Here is a 25,063-nt window from a genome sequence, read left to right on the forward strand (position 1 = left end):
CACACACACAGTAGGGGTGAAGGAGACACTGAAGTTCATTGCCAACTACAAAACACCTAGGTACAGGATTTTGAGAAGAGGCTTAATGAAAATCTCCATCACACACACACATTTATGGCAACTTAACAAAGAAAACAGTACTTGGAAACTTCTAGATAATTACATTTTACATTCTGATATTCTCTGCCCCTTCGTATTCAGTCTTGCTAGCCTTGATGAAAGATGGATAGCCAAAATTTTAAACGAAGAATTTAATTAAGCTATTTCAGATCGTGAAAGAGAAATATTTCTCATCCTGCTTAATCACAAGAAAAAAGGTGACAAAAGAATTCCTACATAAAATTAAAGGTGCTGATATGGCACCATAGAATAAGAAAGAAACTGTATATAGGATTATGGTTAACCTGGGAATTGTGCTAAAAGAAGAAGGCTAAACTCACATCTATTCATGCCAATTTTACAGGCCAAAATTAGTTAATTTAACTTATTGGCAGTTACCCTAGACAGGCAAAAGGATATAAACTTAGCCCAAGAACCACCTCCTCCTACTTTTCCACCTAACACTTAAGTTTATAAGGGTTCCCACCTAAAGAATGAAGATTAGTTAAAAGAATATGGAAATTCTGTTATATGTTGATGAGAAGCTAATAATCAAGACTTCCTTTATGAAAAATTCCGGAGGAACACTTAACATACTTGTTAAAAGATGTTTTAAGGATATGTGTTAATTAGGAAAATCACTCAAGAATGGTACTGTTAGAGGTCCAGACGCCAAGTTCTCAACAAGGAAAGCCTCACAGGGCGTACTTCCATACACCTGTAACTCACTAAGCAAATGTAAGGCACTATGTCAACAACTTGTCACTTTGTGCTGGCAGCAACATTTCCCAGAAGTCACTGAATTTGGCCTGTCTCAATTTCACAGCTGCGTAAAATCTGTTTGGATTTGCTCATCTTCCATTAGGAAAAAGAAGGGAGAAGTTTCAAGTTTTTCAATTTAGTTTTTTCTACTAAAGAGCATTTTATAACTAAGGTGGGGGGCAGAGATGGGAGGGAGGTGGGGAGCATGGGGGGGCAGGGCTGGGAATACAAGAAAGAAAACTGTACTTGAACAACAGTTAAATTAAAAAAAAATTTAAATAAATAAATAAATAAAACAAAATTTTATCTTTAAAAAAAGAGCATTTTAATTGACAATATCCTCTGTCCCCACCTTCACTGTCCTCCTCTTATATCTCATCTTCAGTAATTGCACTGAGATTTCAAGTCAAAGGCCACTTCTCAGAAATGCAGCATGAGCGAAGCCTGGTCCATGTACACTCAGGTAAGCTACAATCAGGTTCAGTACCCCAGCATTCTGGGCTGCCTAGACCAATCTAATGCTATTGTCTGTAGTTTAAAATCAGGACTTAAAGTAGTTTTAATCATATGCCTTATCTAAAAAGCCACCTTTTATATACTTTCTTTTTAAAAGTATTTTATTTATTTATTTTCAGATAGAGGGGAAGGGAAGGAGAGATCAATCAATGTATGGTTGCCTCTCGTGCGTCGCCTGCTGGGAACTGGCCTGCAACCCAGGCATGTGCCCTGACTGGGAATCGAACTGCGATCGTGTGGTCCGCAGGCCCACACTCAATCCACTGAGCTACGCCAGCCAGGGCTATATACTTTCAAATGTTTCATATTTCTTTTAAAAGGGTAGTTTGAACTACCCCTTTAAAATAGGTGATTTTGTCCCATTTTACTGATAGGCAAACTGAGACTCAGAATGACAGCACATTTTCTAAGAGGTCAACTTCTTAATAGTTACGGGATCTTGGACAAACTATTTACCTTTCTGAGTTTTCATATATTCATTGGTAAAACAGGGATATTAAGACTAACTACTTTAGAGCCCTGGCTGGTGTAGCTCAATGGATTGAGTGTGGGCCTGCAAACCAGACGATTGCAGTTCGATTCCCAGTCAGGACACATGCCTGGGTTGCTTCCCAGCAGGGGACGCATGAGAGGCAACCATACATTGATATTTCTCTCCCTCTCTCCTTGCCTTCCCCTCTAAAGATAAATAAATAAAATTTTTTTAAAAGGCTAACTACTTTAATATGAGAACTAAAGTGCATGTAAAGAGCTTGCTTAGCTAAGCACAGAGCCTGGCATATAATAAGTGCTTAATGAATATTAGCTAGCATAATATTCTTTAACTTGCCAAAGATCTGAGTGGCAATAGGAATTCTGGCTCAATTGGAGCCTATCTGACATAAAATCCATGTCACCAGGCAGGGCTCTCCCAGATGCCTTCATCCACTCACCAGTGGCAGAATGAACCATACTGGAGTCTGAGGCAAAAGGGAAACTGTCAGTAATACTGATCTTCTCTTTAGTTAAAACTTGGATATCTTTTATCATAGTTTTTTGGCATTAATTTGGATTGTTTAACTAGTACACAAAAATATTATTTATCTTGATTACTGAGTTTTGGGCACACTCTTAAATTTTATGCTCAACACAAATGCCTCACCCACCTAACCCTGGTCCCAGCCCCATTCACTCGTGGTTCCACATTAGAGTCAATTGTTTCACAGCTGACTTTACAAGAGTAGCAAGACTCATTCTGGACCTCTTTAAGAAGTCCAAGTTAACAAATTGATCATTATTCTATGGCTTCCTAAAGAAGTATGAAATAATGTGATAACAGTATCAATTATTAACATAGACTTGAGTTATGTTACATTGTTACATATGGTATACATAAACAGTATGCACTGAATAATTCCTGAATTAATCATTCCTTAAGCACCACATTAAAGAAAAAAACAACAAAGATTACTCTGTGAAAGGTATTTAGTGAGCCAAAAGGCAGCATTCTTCATTTTATGGTAAAGACAAAAGAATTACAAAAAAGTGGCTAGGCATGCTAGCATCTGGCAGCAAAATTGGATGTGTGATGTTCTGCTAAGTATGACACCCCTCTTGAAAAAACTTTGCTGGCAGAGTTTCAGCGGAGAAGAAAGAGAAAGTGATTTAACGGTTGATGTTTTTTACAGTGTATTTCTCTGATCTGATACTGCCCTGGTAGCACTGAATACACTAACAAGAAGAGTGAAAGGGGAAAATGTTGACCGCTACGACTTCTGAAAATGTCTTTCTAGGGGAGCGCCTCACAACACAACATTGCTAATGCATCCTCTGCTATGAGCCAGGCTGGGAGACTCCAAGTGTCTATTCTCTCCTGACCATGCAGAAACTTATCAAGAGTACAAAAGCAATGGCTCCACTTTTCTTGGGCTTCAGGAGGCCTGGACCACCAATGTTACTCCCTGATCCTGGTGAGGATAATTGTTACTCATTAATATTTAATGTCTCTTATAGCTAGTCGACAAATTTTGGGTAAAATGTGACACAAAGTTTTATTTTATAACATATTTATAATGATTCATTTTAATATGTGGTTTTTAGTTAAATACTTTGGCAAAAAGTAGAGATTCTCAAATGCAATCATCAATCCACAGGAACCTACGTAACTCACGGTGACTTTCCATTGTATAACAAATACTATGCCAGTTATCTCTTTAGGGGCATGTAGGAAATTTTGAAAGACTACTTTATAACTATAATTTTTATCATTAAAATTAATGGCAGAGTCACATATCAAGCCAACTCTCCTGCTTTTAATAATTATAAACTCTGGACAAAATATCAAAGGTAACAAACAGTAACCAAAAGAAGGCAAAAACTGAAAGGGATATGAGCCTTGAAAATAAAAATAAAACTATATAAAACCTACATTTATATAGCTTTTTCCATGAAAATATTCCCAGTCCATGCAGCGGAAGAAGAAGAAGAGAATGCAAACAGAAAATGGAAGTCTTACTGGCTGAGCAGTAAAAGATATCTGAACTGGTAAAGCAGCTGGAATTTGAGGATCCTAGAAAAGACAGCACCCCAGATGGGGAAGTATTAAAGTATGCATACAACGCCACTCAAATCCTGAAATGATTCCTGACTATGCGTGAACAAGATGACATCTAGAAACCCAAGAGAAAGCAAGAGTTGGAAGGCTGAAAGGCTGAACATGGTTCTGGAAAGTGGGGGGTTTGAATTCAAATCCTGCCAAATTAGAGGTGCTTAGGAAACGCCCCGGGGTTTGGGAAACAATTCACGTTTCCACTGAACCCCCTTAAGGTGGTCATATCTTGGGAGTAAGGTGCACATCCCAGAACTAAGACTTAAACCATCAGACTAAGGGCAAAAGAGACCCACCATAGCAAAGCCTAAAAGTAAGTCTTCCACAGGATCAAGGTGATCTTCCAGTAATGTAGCTTGCCCGCTAGAACAAAACTTAACACTCTTTAGTGAAAGATAAACTTTAAGATGCATCACCCACAATGTCCAGAAAATAATAAAAACTACCATAAATATGAAGTAAATAAAATTGTATCAATAGTCAAGAGGAAGAGTTGATCGAAATACACCCAAAGACACACCAGATGTTAAGAATCGACAGACAAGCACTTTATTTATTTATTTTTATTTTTTATCCTCACCCAAGAACATTTTTTCATTGCTTTTAGAGAGAGAGGAAGGGTGAGAGAAAGGGAGAGTGAGAAACATCGATTCGAGAGAGAAGCACCAATCAGCTGCTTCCTGCACATGCCGGCCTGGGACTGTGCCAGCCCACACCCAGACTGGTGATAGAACCTGCAACTTATGTATGTGCCCTGACCAGGAATCAAACCTGCAACCTTTTATTCAGTTACAGGATGATGGTCCACCTGAGCCACAACAGCCAGGGCAAGAATTGGCAGACAAGAAGTTTAAATTATTATGACAAACATGTTTTAACAATGCACACTTTACGAGTTTTACAAATCGTACGTCACCCACCCCCAGCATTCTAGTGAGCCTGAGTTGCCCAAGATTTTTAATCAAAGTGGGATTTGGAACGGTTTGTATTTGAAAGTCTGAGACCAACAACTTGAAAGTGATTAACGACAGCTAAACTTAATTACATACTTACACCTCCCAGTAGGACAAGGGAGAGAATGAAATGTCTTACCTCTCTGTAGTGAGAGGGCTTTATTAAGATCTGACAACTATCTAGGAGCAATAACTGAGCTTTATGCATGATTACACAGGCTTTCCTTGTCTGCATCCCAATATAATCACAAACTGACTGACTACTTAGGCTCCTAGCAGTGAGAGAGGAAAAAAAAAGTTGAGCTGTGTACAAAACTAACCTTTACAAGTACTTATCCTCATCCGTCAATATGATCTTATCAAGGATTTCTATAATTTCTATAAACAACCATTATATTTTAGCTGAATCAGTAGCATTACGCTCTGTAAAGAGTCAGCTCCCACTTTAAAACATTTTCCATTGATTTCCACTCCCCCTCAAAGGAATTTGGCTCTAACTTTCTTAATCCACTAAGCAATCTCATGAGTAAAAAGTTAATCACATGTCCTACAAGTCTGATGTAATTCTTATAAAACTGCAAGTGTTCTGATACTCATTTACCATTTTGTGAAAATAATATTTACTTAGCAAGCTGGATTACCTACCTTCTTTCCCCAGGTAAAAAAACAAAGTCGATGAGGAATATATTGAAAGGCCTGCTAAGAAGATGTTATTTTTGCTTAAAATTTTGTTTAACACCTATGGAGATTGGCATGGGATGTAGGGATGGTTGACTTGGCCCCCCTGATGTTCTTGTGTTTCCTATGTCCACTGATGTTGACACCTCCACACCTGAAGATATTAATATTACTTTTACTGAGATAGAAAAACACAGTTTCCCCCCCAAGTTTTGCTGCCCATATTGGTCTCCCAAAAGGATGCTTTGCCCATTTTTTTCTGACTCTGTCTTTCTCAGGGAGTGCATTTCCCTCACAAGAGGGCTGGAGGACATCTGGGGGATCCACCCAGAATGATCAATAAGCAACCCATCCCACCCACGATTAACAAGTGTCCAGAGACAGACTTTGGGCAGCTCCATTTATGTCATTCACAAAGTGAGTTCCCTGTTCCCTAGCAGTGCTTCTTCCAGAAACCAGGGACAACTCTGTCTCCCACCTTGGTTGGAGAGTTGAAGTCTAGCAGCCCACAAATCTGTCTGCTCCCAAAAGTGACCCTTCGTGTCCTTTCCTGGTAAGTGCTTAGAAATTAGTCTCCTCTAGAAACTCTCTCTCCCCATGTCAGACCACAAACATGCAGGCCAACTCTTAGAACCAATTTGAAATTCTCCCTATACTAGTCATCAAGGTGAATTACCTCCAGATAGTTTGGAAGTAAACTGGATTGCTTCTCTGTGTAGTACTACCTTCCTAGATGCTATGTGAGGCAAATAAAATTCTTAAGAGGAAAGGACCAGTTTCTTCTTATTTAAGACAAATAGATATTTCAAATGTAAATATCTACTGAGCACTTTTTGGTTCAAGAAACACACTAGCTACATGCCAGGCATTATAACTATGAAAATATGCCTAAGACCTCACAACCTAGGAGGAGAAAGAAATATATCAACAAATGATCATAATGTAATGGGTTGACTATCACAAGAGCTGAATAATAGAATACAGCAAGTAACTAAGACACCAAATACCAAAAAGGGACTGAACAAGATTTCAGTGGCCAATTTTAAGTTCCTTCTCTTGTTATTTCCAGCTGTGCTTCCATTCTTAAAAGGAGAATGAATCACATGTTTTGAGATGAGTTTTTTCCCCGGTAGAAAAACTAAGTTAACAATACATAATCATTTACTTAGTACATATTCAGTTACATAAAAAATTTCATTCCCAATGTTATCTTTATTCCAATGCAAACAACCTATTGTTAAGCCTCACTGTCACCACAGATTAAAATATTTTCACTTCAGTGAAGAAAACTCTTTCTGACTTGGAAAAATTCTTGTTTATGACATTAAGGAGCCTAGATCCTGGTCAGAATACAGTTGATGGGAACAAATGTCATTATTATCTGTATGGTATTTGCTTAAATATCCAGAGAAAAAACAAAATGTGTTGGATAAACTCCCATAAAAGTATTAAAGAAGATAAAATTCATATTATCAAATCTTATTTTCTATGGTACAAACAGAATGAATACATATTCCTATCAAAAATTTTTAACTGAGGTGGAAGAGGAAAAAAGGTCATACAAAACCTGGCAAAGCTATTTTGAGATTATCTCACAGGCTTCCTCAAACAAACAAAAAATATGGCTAACTACACGGTTGGAAAAAAAGAAAAGAAACACTCCTGAGAACTAGCCTACGCTCCCTAGTGCTGTTCTCATCCTTGTTCTTTGAAACCCGTATCACGTCATTCACACACAATACCTGCCCCCCACCCCATCCCTAGAGTATGTGTGCATCTTCCCTAGCACAGTCTCCTTCAGAATTTTTACAATAGAGAAAAAGAATTTCATATTGCTATCAGGCAGAATTAAAAAATTAATATCGGGTGAAAGGACTCTTGCTGGTGGCCCATGAGGAGGTGCCATGTGGTTTTGGAGTAAGAACCGGAGATCGCGGCGACACACCTGATGGTGCTGGGGACAGCGGAAAACCTGCCCAGTGGAGCACAGGTTACTGAAAGGAACCTGGAGAAGTGAGCTGTGGACTTCTGTTCTTTTCCTTCTGGAAGATGCTACTTCTGATTGGCATGTTCTGAGACTGGCCTGACTGGGCAAAGTGGGGAAGGAAGGACTGTGTGTCTGTCCTTTGTGGGTATTTTAAAGGGACTTTGAGATTTAATGGTGATGTTCCACCATTACTCTAAACCTGTATATCTTCTGAATAAACAGTTCCTTTCCCTTTCACAAAAAAGTTAATATCTATTTATTATTCATGTATATTAGGCAGAATTAAAAAGTTAATATCTATTTTGTTTGACTTAAAAACAAGATCATTCTAACATGTTGAGGAGTAATTCTAAGAAACTGCCTTAAACTGAAAAATATAAGAGAAGGCACTCAAGACATATATTAACTAGCCTAGTTAATTAAAACTAGCTAAAGTTATTTCAAAATACTCACTGGAAAGTCCTTTTCATAATGAAAAAGATAATAAGATACGAGGAAGTTTTATTAGCTATTTATCTGACACCCACATCCTCCCCTCCTCATGCACACAAGAACTATACCAGGAAAGTTAGAGAACCTGTAACATTTCACAGAAATATTAAAAATAGTAGAACTGAATCTTGCCCAACATCCTACTTGGGTAAAATAAAATATATGAAGAAAAGAAAGCACAAAGAAAAACTTACTTGCAGTATCCTGTGCCATTGTGGTAGGTAACACATATTCCTTCATTCACACAGGGCTCATAGCCATCCCGACATTGCAATGCTAAAAATAAAAACAAATGTACATTAAAAATAATTCCCTAATCATAACCCTCAGACATCAAAGAAATGTTAGCCAATCTAAGTCAACATTCATTCCTAGATCCAACCTGATGTGGGTTTCCTTTTAGAGTTTTTTTCTTAAAAAAAAAAAAGATTTTATTTTATTTTTATTTTTAAGTATATTTTATTGATTATACTATGACAGTTTTCCCAATTTTTCTCCCCTTTATCTCCCCACTGCCCTGCACCCTCCAGCTTTCCAGCTTTACACCCCTTAGTTCATACCCATGGGTTGGATATATATTTACATACAATCCTTTTAGAGTTTTAATCAGTTTTTTTTCTTTTGGCTTCTGGGGTCACAGAAGCATGGAAGCTCATCCCAAGTATCTCCTCCCACATAACTGTTTGGTGATCTTGAATGATGCTATTAATTCTCTGTGCCTTGACCTCCCCAGCAATTACATCTCTATCTCCCAATGATAATAGGGAAATCCAAGCTCTAACACTCATGAAATGCCATGAGCATCAATGCATATTAAGGAAGACCTGGGTAGATATTAGATCATCATGATATTAATGAATTAGTTAAGGCTTCAGGTGAGGTTTCAGAAAAGGCCACTTAAAGAAGTAATCAAGAACATCAACAATATTCATTCAACAAACAGTAGCTGAGAGCCTAGTAGTATGTACCAGGCATTATACTAGGGTCCAGAGGAAAAATGGAACACATGGAGAAATAATTAAAATATAATCTCTAACTTTATAGGGAAGAGACCATGAATAAAGATTGTAGACAAGGGGGAGTCAAAGTAAAGAAAATGAAAAAGTTCATTTATACATACAGATAAAATAATTCTCAAATTCTTGAACTCCATTTTGTTTATGAGGTAATGAAAAGGCACTTCCCACCCTAATCCCTCCCCAAAACAGACTACTCAGAAATAAACAGCAATAGTAGACAGTTTCATTGATTTAAGCTAAAAGAGGAGGAAAGCTATCCAAAGTCTGTCACTCACTTGCTATATAATTACAATACCTTGATTGTTTAGCTTTTAGAGTTAGAATTTTCATCACCAAAATGATTATAATTCTAATAACAACTGAAAAGTCAAGACAGAAAGAAACCTAGTCAAATAAAAATCAAAATTGGAGTTCATGAACATTTTCTAGAGGATTATTAAAATTTCCATTTCCTAGGATGGTTCACATATAAAAATACCCGAAAGCAAAATTGAGAAGTCTTTCCTTTGAGTTTTCTCTAGTCACACCACTCTTTTAATAAACTGCAATATCCGAGGCTCGAGGCCTGCCCCTCCTGGGCATCAAAACCAGCTTCTTTCCACAGCAGGACCCAGGGACAAGCTGGATGTTACAAAAACATCCTCCATTAACAATTACTACATAAGAGCCATGCATTTGCTCGGTACTGTTATCAAGTGATGGAACTATTTGAGAACATGTTTACAGAAATTTCACCTCTTAAAATAGTAACACTAAAAAACGGTAATAACAAGAGCAGCTAACACATAGCACTTACTAACTAAATAACAGGTACTGTCCTCAACTAATTCAATCTTCCCAGCAACACTATTGTGATAGAATAAGGGCTTGGACCCAGGAATAGAAAAGAGCAGAAGACTAGGAAGCTGAGCTGACACCAGGTGGCTAGAAGGAACCCAAGGATGTCACCACTCCTCCATTCCCTACTCAAAAACACAGAGGTAGCTGATTTTATTTCCTTTCTAACTGTCTTGCTTAAACTACCGATCCACATGTGCAGCGGATCAAGGTCTGACCACTACATGACCTTCCTGGGGTAGCAGTAATAACACCACCATCTTGCCCACATAGTTCAGGTGTGGAGACAGTTGCCAAGCAACCCAACAGGGGCAGAAAGTCACCCTGCTCTGACATGAAAAATTCCACTCTCCAAACCCTTCACATGCCCACCTTTTTGCACGAGCCTGCCTTTTTGCCCAAGCCTACTTTGTCTCCAGCTCACAAATGCGGTCAACCGCTGTGCCAGTTTAGAGGACTTACTCTCCTCTGTGCTGCCACTGTGCCTGAGCATAAGCTTAATAAAATCTGTCTCCAAGGCTTCCTCTCAATTTATAACTTGCAGAACCCAAGAACCCTAATGCTGGTAAAATTTTGTGGCAAATCTGGCGTGACCTCTTGTGTCCCTACAGCAGCAGGACAGAGTGCGGAGAAAAGTCATGAACCAGGATTGACAATGGGTCAAACCTTGAACCTTTGGTTCAGCATCACTGCAATTTGTGAGTCTGTCTTTGATACTCCCAGCTCTCTCCTCTTGCCCAGACACATTTTGTTTCCTGACCAGTTTGTCTTTTCCTCTCATGTGATTGTTTTATCTTGTCCTTGTGTCCCTGGAAATGGGTGTGAATCCTGTGTAGTTCCTGAGGTCGGGTTCAGGTTGCACTCTGTTACACTGATGAGCAGATTGCTACCCTCTGTCCTGCCCTAAGTGTCTCAGGTTTGAGTTCCAAGGTTGGGTTCATGTTCCAAGATTGGATTCTAGCCTCACTACAGAAGTTATGCCAGTGGGTAGATGGATGGCTTCCTTCCTTTGCACCCTCAGTGGCTCAGATTTGAGTCAGTCCAGGGTTGCATTCCAGTCCCACCCACTGCAGAAGTTTTGTTCTTTTGCGTTCTGTTTCTGTTCCGTGTGTCTGTTTCCACTTGATGAGACTGACTTACTGACAGTCCTGGCTATTTGTTGGACTACTCTCTTCAACACTAAAAAAATAAAATAAAAATTAGTTTTCTTTTACAATGTAGCTTATCCCCAATATTCTCTTGGGGATCAAAAAACAATGGCGACCATGAAGGGGCAGCCTTGAGTGGCCTTTCCACCTGTGGTTCAGTGATCCCTGGCCAGTGACAGTCTCTCCAGGTTCTGCCTGAGCAGCTGCCTTGAATAATTGTTCCAGGGACAGAACTGCAGTGTTCACCACCGACCAGGTGTAGCTGACCAACAGTGCTTTCATTTTACAGTGAGAAAATTAGGTAGTTGATTACTGGAACTGTATCTGTTACTTGTCAAATCTGGGTCTCAACCTAGCCATGGAACCTTGTTTTTAACTGGAATTGGTTCTGAATTTGGTCTAGACCTGGCATACTAAATCTGAAAGTACTGTATGTTTGGGGCAGGAGAGGCAGAGAATATATGAATGTGTTAGTAAGATATGTTGCTTGCTGATGTTGTTTTAAATGACTTGACTTTCTTGGTGACAGTCAACTCCTTTGTGAGAGCCTTCTCACCCTGTAGAGAGGCACTGCTCTCTCTCTCCGGCCCCTGGAGCCATTCCCAGGGGACTGAGGTGTTGACACACTCTTCCCGCTCTTTCATGGTACCTGGTAAAGCAGCTGGCAAAGGTAGCCTGTCCAGGGCTCACTCATCAGAACTTTATCAGTGTTGGAGAAGAATCCATATGGCAAACATTCAGAGTTTAACCCACACCTCCCTTGGTTCTAATGGTAAGAATTTGGTGCTCTTAACGTCGAAACCTCAGTTCTGTCAGAGTTTACCCCATGACTTATTTGCTATGACCACCCAGAAAGGTTTTACAGTTTGCCCCCAGTGAGAGGATCAAGGACACAGGGGCCTTTTCTTTCCCTCCCCCATCTTTCTCATCTCCAGACACTTGGCAGCCATCACCCCGTGCTCAGGTTCCCTCCACAGCCATCTTCCTCTAGGAAATCTGTAAATTCAGACATGCTGAAGCTGCTCTTTTACCTTCTGAGCTTTCTATTTTCTGTTGTTTGTGTTGGTTGACAAATCCACCTCTCCCTGAAGGAGAGGTCCTAAGCCTCTAGAGACAATAGAATGCATTCAATGATCGGTTATAATTTTTAAACGGCTTTAAAGAAATTCTTACAGTATGCAAAAGCTTTGGTCATCTGAGCAAAATCTTAAATTAGTACCAGACTAACCCAAATACTTTTCAGAATCACATGGTTTGGGTTTGGTTTGGCTAAGTAGACGTATCTTTAAAATCATCACCACTAAATACTTTTACTCTACCTGGGTTTATTAGTGAAATAAATCCATGTTATTTCTGTTGCAAAATTGTCAGAAAGGAAAATAACTTAGTGTAATAAAATTTTCATAAGTAATCTAAACTTAGGAGCAAGTAAGATAAATGTAAAATGGGATAAAAAGTTTCTTTTAGGTTAACTAGCAGTAATTAAATCATTTATGTAATTAAATTATTTTATAAATTTCTTTAACTTGAAACTCTAAAGTTTTCTTAGCTAAATTAAATGATGTATATTCATTGAATGTCTAGAACATTTTCAATAAGATAAAATAATAAAACATTAATTACTGAAAATGTAGATGTTTCTCTACTTTCTGCTTATCATAGAGAAACTAAAGATATTTGAGTACATTTGTAAACATGTCCTGTGCCACATTAAAAAACTGTGTGTGAGGAAAATATATTTCTGAGAAAATTATTAAACATGTTCATAAATACATCAATCTAAAGAATACTAATGGCGTACTTTTTAGTTGTCACTAGAAATTGAGGTTCCTACGAGCTAAGATTTCTAATTAAGATGGGCAGAAATTGTATGTTTTTAGTAATCAGCACACAGTATGAAAATACATTTTTTGAAAGAATTAAAAGAACAAGGTTTGTCCCAAAATATGGTTGGTTATTTCTGAATGAGTAGAAACAGACAAACTAAGAGGGACTAGGAAGTTGTACGAGGTAAAAAGGTCTTGAGGAAACTTCATATACAGTTAAGCTAAATAAGATTAAAATTTAATCAAGTAAATGAATCTTTATATCAAAAATAAGCAAATGTAGAGTGAGGGCTTGGTTCTTTTTCACTCTGTGGAGAACAAATTTTCTCCTCTATTTATTGTTCTACTCCAGATAAGACTATACAAATAAAATCTCTGCCTAGAAAGCACAGATTCTGTTTTATTAAAACAGTTCTGTGTTATACTGTTTTAATTAGACTCTTGATTAGTTAAGAAAATAATCTTCTAAATTCTAAGAACTAAAGTTTTACTAACCTGAATTTGTATCTGATACCTTTTTATTGTCACTTTGGGTGAATAAATAATTAATACTGTTTCATAATGATATGCGATCTTTTCGGAAAGTGCATTTGACAAACTTCCCAGGTTCAAATTTTAACAGAAGTTTTCCTTAACTTAGAAATGGCTTGGGTTGTTCCAACAGTACGGTGGAATACCTCAAAGGATCTGTTTTCTTTTCTTATAAGGGAGAGGCTTTGAACTAATTAGGCCTATTTGATATGCTTGAATTGCACAGGAAGCTTTGTTAACTAAGGAAATAGTTGTGTAGTATTTGGGCTATATATTTATATAAGTATATGAATATTACATACTGGAGATTACATAACAATCTCTAGAAGTCTACAAAGTCCTAATACAATACTCATTTGTAATTCTTATCTTAAAATATGTCATAGAAAAGCAGAGTTCTTTGTCAACTGCATTATATTGAGATCTATAACTATGTCTTTTTAAGTTTTGCATTTACATACGGTCATTGTTTTACCTGATGCTTTTACAAATATGTTTCATCTTCAGAAAGACCCATGGAAAGGACTCTAACTTATTTTAAAATAAGAGTTTTTCTGGTCATGACTTTCAGATCATGAAGGATGAAGGTTTAAAAAAAAACCTTCAGAATGAAGATTTTTAAAGCTCTAAGGAACAACTGGATTCATAAAATACTGACAAAAAATCAAGATAGGCAGGTATTAATTATATGAGACTAAACAAAATGAGGATGATTATTATTTTTATAACTCTTTGTTGGAAATATTGCTGACATTTTCATCTTTTTGTTTTTCAGGTCAAAGAAAACTTCTTTTCTTTTAAACTATCTATAATGTAGAGCAGTTTGGTAAATTATACCTTTGTAAGCAGTACTGACATATTTCTTTCTTTCTCCCTACTTGATCACTCCAGAAATTTGGAGACTCTGAAGGAGTATTACTGTTTTCATGGCGATATGGTCGTTTGCAAAAATTCAATAGGAAGCTGTTCTCTTTACAACAGGACACAACTGGAAACTCTTGATGTGACTGTGATTGGAATGTCATGTTTGAAAGAAATATGCACAGACTCTGGATCTCACCAGAAAGCTCTAAGGAATTATGATTGACTTTAGAGGCTGATAAAAGCCCCCTGGAAAAGCAGCTTGGTACCTTGCTTCCATGGTTCACAGCTGTCTTTCCAGGTAAGGAACAAATGTTGCTTTCCTGAGACATGGCAAAAGAACCTCAAGACATTTTTGAAAACCTCAAGAACCTGAGGAATTCACCCAAATCTTTGGTATTGCAGGCAAATGCTGATTGCAACTATGTGGCTTGACTTCTTGGCCTTGAAAGGCTTAATTAAAGTTCAATCTGGAGATGTCTTATAAAATTCCAGCAAAGCAGTTTTAAACGAACCTATATGATCAATTACTATTCTTGCTGTACTTGTGTAAATAACAGGCCAAACTTATTCAAACTAGACTTACATAATAAATTAGTCTTAAGTTGGCTACCTACAATAAAATTAGGGTGATTTTTGAGAGAAAATTGTTTCAAAAGATACCATAATACACAATTGTAGTTATTAGATTCTGGTCCAGTTAATTATCTTTAAAATTTTATTTTTTCCCCTGTGGACTTGACTGGACCCTGAGATTTCCTAATGAAAGAGTTTGGCTGCAGTCCCCAGAGCTATTGTTTCATTCTTCTCCCATCCTTTGCCTTGGAATTATTGAGAACTAAAACTTGCTTTGGAATTACAGACTACAACTAGATGACGTAATATAAACTTTGGAGAAATCATCATGGCAGGCTACCCAGTTAAAAGGAGTATACCCCGGCAACCTAAATCAAGTCGGGGAAACCATTAAAGGTTTATCTGCCCACTTACCTAGATCCTTCCCTTTTGGGGGACGCTAGTGACCCTTCTATTCCATCTATTATTTGGCCCTTGCCTCTTTAACCTTCTTGTAAAGTTTGTCTCTTCCAGACTACAACAGTTCCACATTCAACTGATAGTTATGTAAGGCTTCCAGCCCATCCCAGACAAAAAAGACCCATGGTCCTACTGCTCTTTAGATCAGAGAGTGAGAGAATTTTATTCCTCCCAAGAATAGGGACAATGTTCAGCAGAAAGTAGTTACAGGAGAAGAGACTTCCAATTCTAATCCCTTAAGAATAGGAAAGATGAGCCCTGGCCAGATAGCTCAGCTGTTTACAGTGTCATCCTCTCATATGCCAAGGTTGTGGGTTCAATCCCTAGTCAGTGCACATACAAGAATCAACCAGTAAATGCACAAATAAGTGGAACAACAAATCAATGTTTCTCTCTCTCCTCTCTTCCCCACCCCTTCGTCCCTCACACTCTTCTTTCTTTTCTCTCTAAAACATAAATAAATAAACACAAATTGAAACAAAAAGAATAGGAAGGATAAAATCTCTAGGCGGGGAATGAAACAGTATAGGGACTTGTGCCACAGAACAGAAAATAGAGGATAACCAGGAAGCTGAGATGAGACCAGGTGGCTAGAAGGAACACAAGGATGCCACCACCCCTCCACTCCCTACTCAAAAAGACAGAGGTAGCTTATTTTATCTCCCTTCTAACTGCCTGCTTAAACTGCTGACCTGCAAGCACAGCTGATCAAGATTTGGACACTATTCAACCTTCCTAGGGTGGCAGTAATGAGCAGCACCGCCATCTTGCCCCCACAGCACAGGTGGAATGTAGGTGCCAACCAACCCAACAGGAGGAAGAAGCAACCCCACCCTGACATAGAAAATTCCACTCTCCAAACCCTTCACAAGTCTGGCTTTTTCAAAAGCTTGCCTTTTTATGTAAGCCTGCTTTGCCCCCAGCTTATAAAAGCAGCCAAGCAGAGCCAGCCCCTGAGCCAGTCAAAAGGACTCCCTTGTGCTTGAGCATAAGCTTAATAAAATCTATCTGGGAATTTCTCTGGGGTTTGCTTCAATTTATATCTTGGGGAACCATCTTAATGCCAGTAACATTATTAAGTAATTAATTTCATTATGCCCATTCCCCGTATCCAGAAAGGACAAGTAACCTGCCTATTACCACACCAGTGAATTAAAGAGACAGAATTTGAACCCTGGCCCGGCAGCTCAGTTACTTGTAGCATCACCCTGATGTGCCAGGGTTGCGGGTTCAGTCCCTGGTTGGGGCACATGCAGGAAGCAATCAATGAAGGTATGGATAAAGTGAAACAACCAATCAATGTTTCTTTCTCTCTCAAATCAATGTTTTTTTTTAAAAGAGCCAGAATTTGAACCTAGGAACTCTGGGTCCCACAACAGTCTGTGTCCTTAACTACAATGATCCACTGCTTCCCATTAAATGACATTTTTATTTTCAGGATGGACAGGAAAGGCATTATTATAACAATTTACTAGAAAGTGGAGGCCAGGAAGGTTCAGTGACCTCCTCTGGGCACCACACCACTAGCTTTGGCAGTGCCAGGTCTGGGACTCAGGTCTCTCTCTCACTGAGTCCAGGCAGCCCTACTCCATGACTGCTGTTAGGATCACACAAGCAGTCACTAGGCTGCAGCCTGAACGGACAGATTCAGGAAAATGGTCATCTCGTTGTCTATATCCCACTTCCCTGTAGGGCTCAAATGCTCCCTCTTCCCACACTGATAAGCCCAATGCAACAACTATAATTAAAACAGTTAATGTCAGGTTATTTCCTCCATACCAAAGTTCTCAAACTAGTTTTTTTTTTCATTCTCTTTGGACACTTTTATTAGTTTCAATGAGAACTTCCTGACTTTTTACTATTTGCTTTTTTTTTCTTTAAGTAAAAAAAAGAAAGCCTCTCAGTAGAAAAGAAATGTCCCACAGGCAGAGAGCAGACTACAGCTTCACCCTGCAGGAATCCTGCCGCAGTGGAGGAATCCAGGCGCAGTGGAGGGAGTCAGGAGACCTGAATCCTGCCTCTACCTCTCACTAGTTGTGCTCTTACTACAAGTAAAGCACAACCTCATGCAGGCTCATTTCCCTACCTGTAAACCAAACTAGGGTGAACTAAATACTCCCAAAGGTCCCATGTGATCCAGCAGGGACACCTCCCTCACTAAAAGTATATGCATGGCACATCTGGAACCTGGAGAAATCTACCCAGAACAGCATAAGGACCCAGTGGCCCATGACTCAGATAGCCATGGGTGAAAAAAAAAACTCAGTCCGTTCCTATCAGGTGTCCTTTGCAAATCAATACCATGACAGGTTCAGAGAAATACAAACAACACAAAGTCAATATGTGGCAATCAATCTACCAAATAACTTTACAGCCTACCTTTAGTGAACCAATCACATTCAGTGACCAAAAAGGAGGTGGGCTTACAGAGCTAATAATTAATGCCAATTGGATGATCTGTAGGGTCATGCAACCTTGAACCCTTAACACTTACTAAGCCACAGTTCTCAAACTTTAGTTTGCAGCAGAATCATCTGGAGGGTCTGCCAGGCCCCACCCCCACAGACTCTGATTCAGTGGGTCTAGAGGGGGCCTGAGAACCTACATTCCTAACAAGTTTACAGATGAGGCTGATGCCACTGGTCTGAGGAACACTTTGAGAGCAACAACTGTACTAAAGCACATGTCCACTTTAAGGACGCCCCTAAAATTATAAAATCTACAGGAGGTCTCAGATAATCTGCATGATAACATACTGCCTAAATAAACTAAAAAACTAAAGTAAATTTGAGACTTATGACTTTTGCCTGAGGGCTATTTTCTAAATAAATACTGTAATTATTTGTTATTCAAAAAAAGTTAAAATTTGATAACTCAAAACCATGAAAGTGACTGGAAAAGTCCTCATTTCAAAATTCAACTTAATTTTTTCCCATTGTAAAACATAAATTTAACAATGAAATTGAAAGCAGCTGTATCTTGTAGGGCAAAAACAAAATGCTCAGTCACGTCATAGTGGGAGAACTGATGCTTAAATTGACGTTTTAATAGACTCAGAGAAACTAGTTATTCACAAAAAGAGTAACTTTTTCCCAAATTTTCATCTTAAGCCACAAATGATGGTCACTCAATAAATACTGGCTGACTAAATCAATCTTCATACAGGGTGTGTGCATGTGTGTGTCTGTTCTCACATACACACCTCCTCCCCCACAAGAGGCAAAACCAAGGAGGAGCAGATATCGATCTCATCACTCCATCACAGGGCAATGTGACATAAAATCTAGAATCCAATTTCCAATTTTCACACGTTCTCTGTGTAATATATAGGGGACTAATCTTCTAATATTCAGAACATACAAAGCATCTACCATGTGAGGGGCAGGCCCTGCTATCAGGATACCATGGCTAACAGAATAAAGTCCCTTTATTAGGGAAAGCCAACTAATAAGTAAATAAACAAAATCATTTCAGACAGTGGTTAAGGGATAGATTCTGTTGAAAACAGAATTCAGTTATGGGACACAAAGCTGGGTGACAAGGAAAGGCCTGTGTGAGGAGGTATCTTCATGCTAAGATTGAAATGAACAAGACTCATGAAAATAGGGGGAAAGAGTAACCCCAGGAAGAGGAAACAGCAAGTACGCAGCCCCGAGATGGAACTAGTCTGGTATTCCAGATCCACACGAGTACAGATTATTAAGCACGGAGGGGAGTAACAGGAGCCAGGCCAAGGAGGCAAGCAGAGAGGATCACGGGTTTTGCTCTAAGGTAAGGGTAAACAAATGGGCTGCTTTAAGCAAGGAAAAGGACAATCAGATGTAGGTTTGAAAAAAGTCAAGGTTGTACAAAGTTCCAGTCATCAATGTTTTTTTCCTTTCTTATGTAAGCTTATTTAAGTCATCTCTTTTTAGACTTAGGCTAATGACATACCCCCAAATGGTAAAGATTTTATTCTAATCACATCTAACCTCCCAGAAGCACCAGGTGCAACGTGTCACTCCACCACGCTCTGATCCAGTGATTATCAACTTTTTTCAACCCATGGCACACATAATCTAATTACTAAATTCTGCAGCACACCAAAAAATGTATTTTTGCCATTGTGACAAAAAAGGTATAATTTTGATTCATTCACACTGGATGGCTATAGTTGTGCTGGCTGTTGTCGTTTTTTTAAAATTTGACAATCTAAGGGAAAAGAGATCAGTGTCCCTAAATAGTCAGGTATTGCATGTTTTAAAAATTCTTGCAGCACACAGTTTGAAAATTGCTGCTCTAATCTACAAATACTTTCAGCTCCAAATTCTCAGAACTTACGCTCATTTTGGCTTGAGGAGAACTAGCTGAGAAGTCTATGCAATACCTTCATACAAAGTGCCAAACTTGGTGTTTTTCTTCCAGAGACAAGCCATTTCTTACTTCTAGTCTAAGTCCTCATGTTCACCTACAAGATGGTAGCCTCCTTTTCTGGTCCAGTAGGACTTCCCCAACTCTGAATACAGTCTCTTGCTTGAACAGCTCACCACTGAACTCAGTTCCATGCCTCCACTTCTATCAGCTTCTTCTGATCGCTACTTCCCCTTTATTATCTAAATTCTGCTCCATTCCGAGTGCCAGCTCACCCTTGCCTCACCCACACAGCCTGTTCTTGACAGTTCTGGTCCTCATAAGCCAACTTCAACTCTTTTAACACGCGTAACTTAGCATTTAATTCTATACAGTCTTCTAACTCTCTCTGCTTTTTCACTTTGAAGGACTGAGAGGATAGAGAACATTTCTTCTTTTCTGTAGATATGAGGCAATGTAGTTTAGTGGCTGAAAGCACAGACACTGAAATTGGGATCTGGATTTGAATTCTAGCTCCACCACTTGCTACCCTCTACCTCTGGGTCTTCTTTGTACTTTAGTTTCTTCATCTGTAATCTTTCAAAGAGCTCTGCTATGAAGTAACTAAATTAATAAGTTAAAGAGTGTAAAACAATGCATGGTAGATAGTAAGAGCTCAAAAAAGGCTAGCTCACATAACATTACTTCAATTCCTGGTTGCATGATAAATGGAGACTTTAGAAAAACCTATTATATCAAACCTATTATTTCCCAGTTTAAACAAACTGAGAAATCTGGAAAAACTGAAGAGCCCTAGGCAATTTAGGATGTAATATCAATACGTGGAATAAATTCTTCCAGTTGCCATCAGTAGCAGTCTGATAAAAGACATACTGAAGTACTACCCCCCCCCAAAAAAAACCCACAAAAAGCAGAGGTCACTGCTCTTTTTTAAAAATAAAAAGATTTGCATGCATAGCACTGCAGGCATAAGAAGTGATTTACTAGAGGTAAAATAAATACAACTTAAAGAAATAGCATAATCAATAAAATATTTTTCAAAGGTAAAATAAGTAATATATGAGCAAGAATGTCATTCAATTTTAATACAGCTCTCTTAATAGCTATTGAACAACTACTGTGAGCATTACCATCTCCCTACTAGGCACTGCACAAAAATTAAAAAGGAATAAAGCAATTCTTATCCTCGTGGTCTTTACTATCTAACGGAGGGAAGTTAGAGGTAGGTACAGAGGGAATGTGACCTACCCAAAAGACTCTAATATGAAAATAAAAATAGCTTTTATTATATAGCAGCCTCTTTTAATATCAATCTCAGAATAACTCCAAAAAAGAACCACTAAGTATAACTCAGTCCAGATGGGGTTCTAGTATTTATTCAAGTTCATAGGCCTCAACTGTATATACAGAAAAGACCCTTCACAAGCAAAATGATTACAGCTTATTTTATTGCAGTGGTCTGGAACCAAACCCACAATATCTCCGAGGTTTGCCTGTAAATACGACTGCAAACAACAGAATACACTGTCACTGATTTTAACCAGTTACGATGCCTAAGGAATTTGCCCATTTAGGAACAGGCCCAAAGTGTCCAAACTTGATGGAATCATCCCTGAAATTTTCTCTAGGCATTAACCTAGGTTTTCCAGAGCTTTTCAGTATCATGCCAGGTACACATCACTGGTTTAAAAGCCTCCTTTTATTTTAGGAATCTCTAACATGAGTAAGTCTGCACCCCAGCAGGTGTAATCTAAGCAGCCTTCAATGTGTTTCACTTGTATTAACATGTAATCATGTTAAATTGGCATTACTTGCTTCTTTGTAGACTCTTCAAATAAGCCTGTCTGTTGTCTAGCTCACGTGATTTTTTTCATACCCTGCTCTCTCTGTCTGCAGCATGGTATCTCTCCGTGCTTATATCCACTGCTCACTCAAAAGATATGTTAATGCCCTGAATGGCTTGGCTTCCTAAAATACGTGAAGAGGAGATATACAGGGCCCTTTTAATCTTCTTTTCAAGTTTATGCAAATTTCAAGTAGCAGCATTTGAGAAAGATGAAGTCTGAGTTTACATCCTAGGACTTTGGCTGTGGCTGGCTGCTGTTCCTTCAGGCACATGGTGTCTGGAAGAAGCTCAGTAAAATGAACAAAGCACAGTTCTCTAAAATGACTGCTTGCATTATTACCAAAAATAGGAGAATTAAGGGCAGACAGGGAGACATCGGGGATTTGCAATAATTCTTCTATCACCCTGCAATTTCAAATAACAAAGCCTCCACTAAATTTTTTTATTCCATTTTTTGGGATCAAGCCATGAAAAAAAAATCTAAACAAACAGAAGAAGTGCAGAAGCTTCAAATCCCAAGTGGTACATTTAAATAAAAACAAAGTGGAGAAACATCTGTCTTCCTCTTGAAATTCATCTTGATTAAAAGGCAAATGAATGCAACAAGAGAGATAGCAATTTTTTTACAATGTTCCAAGGCCTTCTATGCCCTTCACAGATACCATCTAAGAGAAAATGTGTTTCCTACTGAGGAAATGCTGATACCAGACCCAAGATTATTAAGGCTTAGCCTATAGGGTTAAGCTTAGCCTATGGCAAAATACTATCAAAACTACTTTTCAAAAACAGGTATGCCTTGATTTAAGAAAATGTAACCAACAAAAAGTACAGTTATGAATAGCATGAGCATTTTTGACATTACTAATATGTCAGAATTTTTGACATTACTAATATGTAGAATTTTTGTTTTATAAAGATATTCATCCCAATGAGTTCCTCCCATTGAGTTGATGAATCTAGAATAATCTTTGATTTTAAAATTACAATTTTGTCCTATATTATCATATTGAAATAAAATTCATCAATATTTGCTGTGCTATGACATACAAAGTCTGTCCAGAAGCTATTCAGCCCTGTAATATGAAAAAGAAATATTTATTGAAGAAGATACAAGATACAAGAAACATTGTACTTAGGACAATGACACTTCAGTCGCATTCAGAGCAGGTACATGGAGATCTCACACAGTTCTCCTATTCTCCATCAGCTGCCCTGTCATATTTTCCTGAATATCATCCATGGTCTGAAATCTCTTCCTTTAAAAGGTGATTTTAGCCCTGGCTGGTGTAGCTCTGTGGACTGAGCACGGGGCTGCGAACCACACGATTGCGGTTCGATTCCCAGTCAGGGCACATGCCTGGGTTGCAGGCCAGTTCCCGGTTCCCGGCAGGGGACGCACGAGAGGCAACCATACATTGATATTTTTCTCTCTCTCTCTCTCCTTCCCTTTCCGTCTAAGATAAATTTAAAAAAGAGAACAGTACAATTAATAAACAGAAAACTGTATCATTTTTAAAAAAGGTGATTTTAGTTTGGGGAAAAGCAAGAAGTTACAGACTGACCAATCTGGGCTGTTAGGGGAGCTAAGTCACCTGCATGATTTGATGTTTCACCATAAAACTCTTCATAAGACATAATACATGTTATGGGCATGTTGTTGTGATGAAGCTGCCAATCACCAGTTGCCCACAGCTGCAGCATTCTGAATCATCTAAATATTTTTCCATGGAGGAATATTCAAGCTTACACAGAATCTGATGCGGACCCATTCTATACTTGGTCATTTTGAATGCCATGACCACACAGTACACATGCTCACTCAACAGCATCTACCACCCCCACTGACTAGTACAGTGCAGTCGTCACTGTTCACACATGTGCATTCCAGTCAACTCTTCTTGGCTGCCAAGTTACATCAATGTCGTGCAAATAGTTCTAATTGTATTAACAATGGCTGGACTTTTTCCGGACAGCTCTCATATACTATACATGGTTTTTTCCTTTTTCTTTTATTTTTTTTTGTCTTTTTAAAGACTGCAGAAAATTTTAGTTTATTTGTAAGCTAAATTTTAATGTCTCAGTTTGGGGAATGAAAATGGATTTAGTTCTTCCGCATGAAATCCAAGTTTGAAAAATCCATATATACTTATACATTAGAAATGGCCTATTTGTTAATGATCACCTTTACATACATGTACATTCTTCCACCTGGAAAATACTGCCCATCTCTTCCTTCTAGCTCCATCTTGCTAACTTCTACATATATTTCAAACCATAGATAAAGTGCATAGATGCAAATTTTCTGGACTTCAACAGGACATAACGTTGAGAGTGAAACTACACTTTTCTAATCTTCACAAAATTAAAACATCAAAATTCTGGAAGTTCCTGCCTTAAAATTTTCATGAGTGAAGACACACACTTTCCTACTCTTCTCCATGAATCTTAGGCCATGTGTATTGTGTTAAGAGTTGATTAAAATTGGTTGAATGGAAGTTAAAGAATTTATATCTAAATTGCAAATGCATAAAATATAGCAATAAAAATTCCAAGTGAATAGTACTTTAAGATAGTATGCCTTCCTCACACCACACCACTTTCCCCATGAGTAGATTCACTGATACACATCCATAGAACATGAACCAATCAGATCGAAAACGGCCCCAATGGATTTCTTCACTCTAAGTATCTAATTCTTTTTGTAAATGACACTGACCAAAACAATTATAGGGCTTACACGTCCAAAAGGTTCAGGATCTTGGTGTAATAAAATTCAATGGAAGGAAAGAAGCTATACCATATCTATATACTAAATTATTCTCTACACAAAGGGCTATATATATTTGTGCACTGCTCAGTGGTCAAAAAAAAGGCCAATCCAAGATGTTATTCCACTGTCTTATCTTCTATCTATTATCTGTTCTGTTTTCTAATTTATATCTATTCTGTTATCAGAGACACATTCTGCTTATCACCAATTTCCTGTGCTTTTAGTATGCTCCTTTTTTAAAGCTTTCAAAAGACTATTTTGTTAAATACAGCTTCATTTTTTAAAACCTTTCATTTTAAATATAAGCTTTTAAGTAGCCATGCTGGAAAAGAATTTTATAAACACATATAATCTTCTTGCTACTCACTCAAAAGAAACAAAGTTTTCTTTTAGCTTAAGTTGTTTAGAATGCTTTTTAAGTGGAAGACAATTTCTATTGTTTGTTAATTTGGAATAGACCCCCAAAAGAAAGAATAAGTTTCAAAATTATGTTAAAAATGAAAAATGGAAAAACCTAAGATTGTTATATGTTATTATGTAAAATCATGGAGACTTCCCAAAACCAAATCGGGGAAATCCAGAGAACAGACTCAGATTTCCCCACAAGCATTCTTCCCCACAGCCTTTTTAAAAAATCCTTGGTTGGTAGCAATGAAGGCTCCTCACAAGAACTCAACCAACAGAACACCATAACCAATGCACTGTGCTAACAGATGACAGGAGTCTGAGTCCTACATAAAGTCCTACCACATGTATAGCTAACTGT

At 38.1% G+C, this 25,063-nt stretch overlaps 1 protein-coding gene across 1 annotated transcript in view; it reads right to left on the reverse strand.

Moving 5' to 3' along the window:
- NOTCH2 (notch receptor 2) overlaps positions 1 to 25,063 on the reverse strand; it is a 158,646-nt gene that overhangs the window by 106,466 nt on the left and 27,117 nt on the right. Inside the window, exon 2 of the mRNA XM_037038736.1 lies at positions 8,269 to 8,350. Coding sequence (XP_036894631.1) covers positions 8,269 to 8,350 — 82 coding nt within the window. The remainder of the gene's footprint in view (positions 1 to 8,268; positions 8,351 to 25,063) is intronic.

Source organism: Sturnira hondurensis, unplaced genomic scaffold (assembly GCF_014824575.4).
Source record: "Sturnira hondurensis isolate 20B ecotype Veracruz unplaced genomic scaffold, ASM1482457v3 Scaffold0024822, whole genome shotgun sequence".
Taxonomy (NCBI): Eukaryota; Metazoa; Chordata; class Mammalia; order Chiroptera; family Phyllostomidae; genus Sturnira; species Sturnira hondurensis.